At 41.1% G+C, this 10,103-nt stretch overlaps 1 protein-coding gene across 1 annotated transcript in view; it reads left to right on the forward strand.

The window, feature by feature from the left end:
* ALDH1A1 (aldehyde dehydrogenase 1 family member A1) overlaps positions 1-6,556 on the forward strand; it is a 37,287-nt gene extending 30,731 nt beyond the window's left edge. Inside the window, exons 10-13 of the mRNA XM_054986133.1 lie at positions 2,002-2,166; positions 3,953-4,110; positions 5,235-5,309; positions 5,957-6,556. Coding sequence (XP_054842108.1) covers positions 2,002-2,166; positions 3,953-4,110; positions 5,235-5,309; positions 5,957-6,029 — 471 coding nt within the window. The 3' untranslated portion in view covers positions 6,030-6,556. The remainder of the gene's footprint in view (positions 1-2,001; positions 2,167-3,952; positions 4,111-5,234; positions 5,310-5,956) is intronic.
* The last annotated feature ends 3,547 nt before the right edge of the window (positions 6,557-10,103 follow it).

Genomic DNA, 10,103 nt, shown 5'->3' on the forward strand with positions numbered 1-10,103 from the left:
CCGGGCAGCCTGCTATCCAGCCCCAGCTATGCCCAGCCGGCATCCATGTTCTTAGGCAGCCAGAAGACCCTGGGAAGAAGACTGCTTTGAGAAGCCATTTCGGCGAAGCGGGCACACCACGTCCGCAGCGAGAGCCCCTCGCCCCGCTCTGCATATCTTAGGAGCCGCCCCGGAGAAGGAACTAAGTGCCGACCATCCCAAGCACTTAAAGAATGCATCTCAAAGAAACCTCCGCATTCCAAAGCTGATGACATCAGGACAAGCCCTGTCCGCTGGAACATCCTTTCAGCCCACTTGGATTTCCCCCTCCCTCTTTTGTCCCCTCTTCCTGAGGTGTCACTTATCACAATCTGATTACCAAAGTGGCCCATCCAAGCCATTCAGTAGCCCATTAGACCCTTTGTTTTAATCTGTGAGAACCACCAAGTACAGCACCAGCCCCAGGGTACGTTTTGGGGTATTTAAGCTGGTCTCCCAGACCACTCGGTGCCTCGGCCATTCCCTATCCAGACCTCCTTGCTGTCCGTCTGTGGTTCCAGTGCTGGCATTGGGCCACCCTCGCTGCCGTGTCTCTGCTTCGCTCCAGGATTGTGAGTATTTCCCTTACCATCGTTGGGAACCAGCTAATGCGAACGTCTCTGTATTTCCTACGCTATATTTCTTAGACCTTGTATGTTCTTTGTATGATTGTGCAAGCTAGGCTTACGCTACACTCAATACACGTGTTTGGACCTTACTCCTTGTCTGCCTCTTTTTCACTAGAGTGTCTGGGATCGGGACCTCCGTAAACATAGGTTATGATCCTCGCTTAATATTAATAGTTACAGACTGCTGCAGCTAATTCCCCATTATAATAAAGAGCAGTTCTGGTAACACCCCAGTATATTTTTAAAATGTTTTTAGATTTTTCTGTAAACCTGGGAAGTCTCCCAAGTTTGCCAAACTGTCTGTTTTCTGTCAATATGTCCCTAAACCGCAGATTTAAGTATCCATAGAGGGGACCACATTTGATTATTAGAATATACAAGCAGGGACCATGAGAATTGCAGGAGGGGGATTTCAACCTCTCTGCCCTGCTTTTCCTCCCCAGCCTTCCCCAGCTTCAGCATGGCAGCTCCCTCCAGCCTACCTGAACCAGCTTCACCATGGTGGTGGCAACAGCTCCCTCCGCCCAGCCTGGTTGCCCTCAGCTTCACTGTGGTGGCTTCCCACCCCCAGTCTGGACACCCATAGACCGAGGCTTTGCTGCCTCAGTGGCAGCTTCCCCCCCCCCCACACACACACACATGCACATCTATCCCCTGCTTCACTACCATGGTGATGTGACTTCACTACCCTGCTTCACTACCATGGTGATGTGACTTAGCCTGCCCACCCAATAGGAGCTTTCCCTGTGCAGACAACTTGAGTCCCCTGAAGTTTGTTAAAAAAAATAACTTCTATCAGTGTGACTCCGATCCACAGATTTAAGTATCTGCAGACGGGATCACATTTGACTGTAAGAATAAGAATGTAAGAAGAGCCTTGCTGGATCAGACCAGTGGTCCATCTAGACCAGCAACCTGTCTCACACAATGACCAACCAGTTGTTATGGAGGACCAACAACTGGGCACAGAGGCTGAGGCCCAAACCAAATTGTCCTCCTGTCTCCCTTCTGAATGTGATAGGCCTTGCTAAAAAGTACAATGAAGAATCCAGATTCTGCAAACATGCGCAGACATCCATAGTTTTGCAACTGAACTAACTTCCAGAAAAATCTAGGGCTACAACAATGAAACTTTACATGGCAGAGTTATTTGGGTTTTTTCTTTCTATGCTTAACATTTCTAACTGCTGAACTTTAGGGGGGAAGGGGCTCCAGTTCTACACTTCAAGGTAATTTGTTTCTCTCCAGTTGTTTCATGTTCAGCTAGTGAAAATTTTGTTTCTGTTTTGTTAACATTTGAGACAAAGCAAGTGCTGTGGGAGAGACTGACACCAGTACAATATTTTCTGTTTAGATTGATAAGGAGCAGTATGATCGAATCCTCTCATTGATTGAGAGTGGGAAGAAAGAAGGAGCCAAACTAGAATGTGGAGGAGGTCCATGGGGAGACAAAGGCTTCTACATCCAGCCGACCGTTTTCTCTGATGTTTCAGACGACATGCGCATTGCCAAAGAGGAGGTACACTAGTTCAGGACGTTCTGTATTTTCAGTTGACATTGTTTCAAAAATTGCACAGAACATATATTTAATCAAACAAAGAGATTAAAGTGCACACTGTTATTTCACCACCCTCCTTTAGGCACCTTTATCCAATTTTGTGTGTGTGTGTTTAAGATATTTATCATAGTTTGGGTCATCTACATGGAATGTGTCAGATAGAATAAATCATCTCAGATATTTTCTATACTGGAATGTAATCCATGTTTTCAGAGTTCAATGCGGCAGTGTCTAGAATTGAGATGTGTGTTGCTATTTAATGTCATCAGAAAAGTTTATGTGTACCAGCCTCATAAAAGTGGATAGATTTTGCCCTTTCCATTTTGTAGGTCTTCCACACATTGGCTGTACTTGGTGTTCCACTTCAACTGTCCTCTGATTGATTACAGAAATCTTTTATGTACAGTTTTAGAATTTGTATGTACAATTTTTGCTCTTGCCACAGTTTTTGGTTTCTTCCATTTATCATAGGGGTTTTTGTCTTCTTTCAGACATGCATGAGCAGCTGTACACAGAGTTTCTTTTGAATGTACAACAGAGTGCATAATCACATTAGCATTCCTTGGCACATTCCATTTTAATGTATCTTTCAACTGGCAGACTTGCTAGTCCTTCTCAAGGTCTCCATTCTCAATTGCTGGTACTCCTTGTATTTTCCCAGCACAGTAAAACATTGCACAACTTATCAGATATTTGTGCACGTAATTTCATGTTCAAAATCAAATCACATTTGCTAGCAGATTCTGTTTTGCCTGTTCCCTGAGCATATAAACACATCCTGCCCTTTGTAAAAGAAAGTGGCAACTGTTCCAAAGCAGTTGCTAAATTGTGATCAACTCTTCGTTTTAAGCTTGTTATTGCATGGTAATGGTGATTGGAACCTATGCTGGGGTGGCAACCTAGATGAACCCTAGTGGTGAATGAGCACATTGATGTGATCTATTCCTAATCACATGCTCAAAAAGTATGATTTTTTTAAAAATGTGCATAATCACTCATGTATATGGCTTAGATGAAGGGGTAAGAATGTGAGCAATGGAAAAAATAGCTTGTGTCCTTCACAAGTTCTTCACAGATAGAATGGCAGCAAGCCAGTGTACTTGTGCTTCTCTGTAAGGCAAGACAAATCTGAATCACTCCGTCTGGTTTCAGTTTGTCGGTCGGGTAGAAGTGGGGATTTGGAAGCATCACTAATTAACAAATATTGGTCCAGTGTTGGTCCTTCCCTGATAGTTTTATTGGTGTCATGTAAAGGCGGAGAAAGAGCTGGGAAGATTGGGCAACATTTATTCATCCATACTTCTGTGTTTTTTGGTTGTTTGTATTGTAAATCGAAAATTTACAGACAACTTTCCTCCTCATGGCAACATGACATGGAACCCTTGAGTTCTAGATAGCAAAGTCAGGGAGATTCCACATTAAATAATGTGCAGTCTAGACCTCCTACATGCAGTGAGGTAAGGCAAGAGTAGGTGACTCTGAATCCTGATTCCAGTTTCACTGTTTATAGTGGGTGAACAGAGAGAGAAAACGAACACCTGAGAAGGCCCATTGCTGCCTGCTATAAATACAATCCATTGTGCTGGATTGGTCAAAGACCACTGATTTGGGTACATGCGAAAACATCTTGAGATTTTTCTGGTTGGAAAATGGGAGAAACCATCATCATAAATAATATTCCAGGCTTCTTTTTTATTGATCTTAATTCACTTGACTTTTTTATTACTTGTTTTTTGGTTGGAAACAGATATTTGGACCAGTCCAGCAAATCATGAAGTTCAAAAGTATAGATGAAGTTATTAAAAGAGCAAATAATACTCAGTATGGTTTAGCAGCTGCAGTGTTTACCAAAGACCTTGATAAAGCTCTGACATTTGCTGCTGCTCTTCAGGCTGGAATGGTATGGTATGTATCCTTTTGGCTGCTCTTTTAACCTCCCCACCCAAACCACTTTTTCCAAGTACTGCTGAGGCTTTCCTGCAACCTCAAAGCACAAGGTAAGTGCTTTTGGGGAGTGTGTATGGAGGCTGAGTTTTTGGAGTGACTCAGCAAAACTCAGCAAAACAAACAAAGGGAGGGAATGACCCAACTGTGTGGAAACAGCCTTCTTCCTCCTTGATTTGTAGGCAGATTGCCTTGACAGATTATCTCTAGTACATCCTAATGCACTAGTTCTCCTAGGGCTGCAGGATAGAAACAAAGATATTAAATGCACATTCAATTTGGGGGCATAAAAATGGGCACAATCATTATGGCGATATCTGCATAAATTAAGAAAAGACATTGATTAGTTGTAGATTTTTTCAACAATATATAAAAGACACTGGTTTCAGTTCTCTCTGTTTCTTGCCTTCTTGTTCCTTTTTATACAAGCTCATTATATACAAGCTCATCTGCTATCAACTCTCCTTTTCCTTCCATCTGACTATGACCTTTTATGCTTTCTACTATCTCACTGGATAGATCCTCCTCTTTTTTTGACCGGCCATTTCCTTTTACCTGTTAAACAATCGATGTAAACATGCACAGGTCTAAAAGTCCAACTGCTTCACGGGACTCCCTGCCTTCACTCTCTCTCTCATATAGAACCATTTTTGCAAATTAAAAGCTGCAGTTGAAAATGAGGTGTATGTATCCATGATCATTCCGGGAAAACCTAGAATTGAGATCTCTTCTGGGTTATCAGCCTCTGGGCCATACAACAAACTGAGTGGTATCCTATTCCCTTTCTAGGTAATGAGAACTTGTTTTTCCAGTAGTTGCAAATAGTACAAAAAGATGTGGAAAGGAATTAAGTCCCATATATTCAACAGTTGCTCCTATTTTATTGCTGACTGACATACAGAAGCGTTTGTAGCAACATAATTAAGAGATCTTGAAAACAATACATAAATTCCAGCTAAAGTTTCTTCTTAAGTTTTAAAATTCTGTATCTAGTGCAAAATCCATCAAGAAAACTCAGTGTGCAGTGTTATTACCCAGAAGTGTTGTCTATATGTAAAGTGACATCTTTCTCTTTCCTCTTGCAGGGTTAACTGTTATAGTGCAATGTCTGCTCAATGTCCTTTTGGAGGGTTCAAAATGTCAGGAAATGGGCGAGAGCTGTAAGTAAAGTCTGAGTGTGTATGCGGGGTCGGGGGGAGGTTAAATCCAGAGGTTTTCAGTTGTAGGAAACTTGTAGAATTTTAAGGGCAGGCTCACATGATCAATTTTTACAGCAAAATATCTCTACAGTTTTCTTATTTGGAGGAGGCCATCTTTACTCTGAATTTCAGCTGTATTGCAGAAAGAAATACAGAAAAAAATCACTTGGAAATGTCACTTCATTAAAAAGCGATCATGTAAATTCACTCTAAAATATGGTATTCTTGGATCATTTTTACCATAAATGATTAGGATTTTTTTTGTCCAAAAGTTGCACTATTTTATATGATAGTTGTATTTTCCTGTTATTGAGGCAAACAACCAGCATTTTGACCAGAAAAAGATTATGTGCACTGAAGTGGCTTCTTCTTTAAAACCCGATAGTGACAAACTGACAACAGTTTTATGTATTTCCAGAAGAAATTGTTTTTGTGAGTACACACAGACAAGGCTGCATATAACTGTAGGATTCTACCTCTTACATTTGTGGCATCTGAGTAAAATAAAATACCATCTGACAACACCCTCTGTGAACTGGGATGTGTTTGTTCAGAAATAAATCTGGTTGTGAAGGCTATTTTCACAGTTTCTTCACTTTATTTTTAAGGGGTGAACATGGTGTTCATGAATATACGGAAGTCAAGACTGTCACAATCAAAATCCCACAGAAAAATTCGTAATGTCATTTCAAGAGACAACACTTGACAATTTCATGTGCTAAGAAAAACTGCAACAGCTGACTGTATTGCAAAATGTTTTGTAGCATACGTTTTCATTTAATTTGATTTCTCTTTCTACCTGTAAAAGCAAGTGCTACTTTTAAAAGTAATTTAGAAAGTCTTATATCTGTTTAAATAAGAGAATGTTTAATGCCTGGAACATGATTAACAAATTTTGAATCTAATTGGAAAAGGTGATTTTTCTTTCCCCATTTGAATATTTGTGTAGTACTATGGATGAACTGTTTTAACAAATATTGTTTATACAAATTAGTTTAGTGTGCTTATAGAACTGCTAACTGGGTCTGTCTGTTTTTATGCGCTTGGCAAAAGCACTTACATGTAACAATAAGATAGATACTTTACTGTTTGGGGAGAAATTAGAAACTCTTTTGTTATATGTCTTTAAAGGCTTGAATCTGGCCATATTAGTTACTGCACAGAGGTATTCTGGATATAAACGTCATTAAAGTTAATCTTAAAAACTGCTAGTTTGTCCATTTGTATGCTGTCTGTTGTGGACTCAAGTTACTGTTAAACCATTAATGGCTTTTATGAAGGGGCATACTCAGTCTCAAAAAATAACATAAGATCATCAGTGATAACTAATACTTTTAAAATTCTATCTACAAATACAGTCTTGGATGCAATGGAACATTTTCATGGAGAGAAGGATAAAATGCTGCATTCAGGAGGCACTCTGAACTGCAGTGGGAAGGGGGAAATAGAAAAGTTGCTGTCTGTGGATAGGAATCCTTACCTCCACAAAAACACTCCATTGGGTCAAAGCCATATTAATTGGATATAGATCACTGTAGGTGGAAAGCTTTAATTTAATTAGGCCCAGCAGCCCATGAGTACTTCCAGGCCATTTTGGATTATGCAACAGTGCTAATGTAGGAACTGCTACCTCTGCTTCAAGACTAGGCACACATGAGATTCAGCAGCCCCTTGAGCCACTACTTTGAGAAAATTATAGCAGCAATATGGACTGTTTTTCAAGATTCCACAAATTCATAAAAATGCAGTTTCAGGGAGGCCATGAGCCCACCCCCTGCATTTCCAGGAGGGGCTCAAACCTTCTTTGATGCATCCTCCACTCCATGTTTAATGGAGGTTGGAATCCCATACAGTGGCATCTGAGGGAAGAAATGAGGAAGCACATATGGTTGTCAGCTACTGATTGGCAACCAGTGGTGGGGGGAGGCCCGCGGAATGGCGGGAAATGGCACCATACCAGTAGTGCAACATTACACCTAGCAAATATCAGGTGACATTACATCACCAACATGGAATCTATGCAATGCTCTAGGATTTGGTCAAAATTCTATGGTAAAACCATAGAATTTCCCCAAATCCTAGAGCATTGCATTGACATCACACCAGCAACGAGGCACTGTTTTTAAAAAAAATTGTCCTGCTGGCCCTCAGTGGGGCAGTGGGCAACTCACAGGGGGACCTGCTGAACAGAAGACCTAGTTTCTCTAGATGCACCAGAATTCCTAACTTCACTGTATGCTTGTAGAACTGCATGAAAACTGAAATATCATTGTTGCCTAAAAACGCAGTCCCAATCTCAAGCTGTAACTGAGTAGGCCAAAGAAAGAGGATGAAATGCTAAGTCATAAGATAAATTGAAAAGAAGATGTTTGCTCCTTCTCTGGATGTTCATCAAGAAAATATATATACAAGCTTGAAGCATGCCTCCTGTTTCAATCCAGGACTGGTCTCACATGGGAGTTTGACATTTTGCCCCTGCAGTGGAAGCACCAGAAAATGAATTAGAGGCAGGCAGGGAGAGCCACAGTTCTTGTGTCACTGTTAGAGCTGAAACTAAAGCTTAGTGCCGTCATTTTGAGGGTGGAGGTAAACCCCCCCACCAGTGGCTACAGGCAGTTTCATACAGAGGTTCTGCCCACAGCTATACCACCATTTTATCTTTTTAAGTTGAATTCATGCTTGGAAAAAGCTCAGCATCATGTGGAAGCTCCCAAATAAAGCAGGGCATGCTGTGTCCCATTTGGAAATAAAAACACCCTCTGGTAACAGCCCAGAAAAACAATCTCTATTTCTCTAAACCTTCTCTAAACCCACACCCAGCACAAACTACACAGCTCTATTGTCTTATCACAACCTGATTTACATACATGCAGCGTAAAGTTGCCTTGTCACTTTAGGAACTTTGTCTCCTAAATTCCTTTGGAGCTGCTAGTAAATGCTGTACAAGTATATGGTAACACCTGGCTATATTCATTCATTATAGAAGGCTCCCATTGGAAAAGCTGGATACAAGAAGATGAAGAATAGGGGAGGGGGGGGAGTAAATTTTGTCCTGCAAGTGATTCCCATAAGAGTAGGGCCAGGGCTATTCTCAAGGGCTTAACAAAAACAGTATTAATTGGCAGTGCCTGGAATGCCCCTCCCCAAAGGAATTTGCTTATCTAAATATGTATATTCCACCTCTCAAGGCACCTCACAAAGTAAAAATAAAATAAAAACATAAACATAACATCAGAAGAATTATCAATATCAAAACAAGCCAGGGACATAAAAGCACCATAAAATAACATTCAGCAGTTCTAAATGATGTCCTCAGGTTAGAAGCAGATCATAAAACAACTGAAAAGATTTGTTAAACGCGTGGATAGAATTAGGTAGGCAAGAGGTGAACCTCAAGGCATTCCAAAGGTGAGATGCCACTTCTGAAAAGGTCATGTGCCTGTCTGTCATCCACTGTAGCTCCATAGGTGGGGGCTCAGATTCTATAATGTGATGTAGTTTATCACCATCCTGAGCTGAATTAATGCAATAGAGGAACTTCCCTTTGGCAGTTGGCAATCAAAATGCTCACTTCTACACTAAAGGAATTGTTTTCAGGTAGGCACCAGTAAAATAGAGAGAATTTGATTTTATTAGAAAGGGTGAAGAAGGCTGTTGTAAAAGTTACTGGGTGAAAAGAGTCTATCAAGATACTTATAAAAAAATAAGTTAGAAGATGGTCATGTAAGGGGGTTATGCAAAGGATGCTCGGGAGCTGAGAAACCAATCAAGGGAAATATATCAAACAACCCTACCATGCCTAATTCAATGTGCCCTAGTGTAGACTTGCATTACCCACTCATATGCTCCATGCATGAAGGGGCACACCCAGCAACTGACACGTGGTATCTCTTGCCTGAACTGAGTGACCAACATGCCTGTAGAAAAATGTCCTGTCCCTTTAATAGAGGCTTAAGGGGAATGAGCAGGTGAAGATTTTCATGGCACGGATGCAAACACGAGGGAAGAAACAATGCTCTTGTTCCAAGTCATTGTCTGAGTCTTGGTCAAACTGCAGAAGTCCGATCCACATCTTCCAAAACAATAGACAGAAATTCTTCATCACAGGATGGCTAGTTATTGACAAGATGCTAGAGAAGGAGAGGTCCAACAAAATGGAAAAATTAAGCAAAAATAGGAAAACACTGTGAATTAATGGGATTTATATTACAGGTTCCATCTCTCCTTGAACCAACCTTGGGTATCTGTATTAGTTGGCAGGGCTCCAGCACACGGCAGGCTGAAAATCAACAGATGAGATTTTTTCTGGCATGCTGACTATGACTTTTCCTAGTGGCCATGGCTACTCCTACAACGAGGCCAAACAAGGCAGTTACATCAGGCTGCAGTTTCTTTGGGGTGGCAATGTTTCACCTGCCCGTCAACAGCTTCCCATCCCACCCGTCAATCTACTGACTAGCTGCCTACCTGGAAGCAAAAGTTGCTATTGGCCTTGCTCCCAGGTCTCTTTAAAAACAGAATGGTAAGCCTCTCTATATTCAGAATTTCCTGAATATTTAAAGATTTCTTCCTCTCACAAGAATTCATATGTCATTTGGGCTGGAAGCCCTGTGGCTGAATTCTTGCAAGATGAGGAAATCTCACCTAGTTTGAGAAACTCTCAAGGACATGCACAGCATGTGTTATGGTTTTTAAAGTGGCCTGTAATTTTTAAAAAATTCACCTTTAGAACTTTAATTCAGTGCCTCCTTAGGT

This window comes from Eublepharis macularius, chromosome 8, assembly GCF_028583425.1.
Source record: "Eublepharis macularius isolate TG4126 chromosome 8, MPM_Emac_v1.0, whole genome shotgun sequence".
NCBI lineage: Eukaryota > Metazoa > Chordata > Lepidosauria > Squamata > Eublepharidae > Eublepharis > Eublepharis macularius.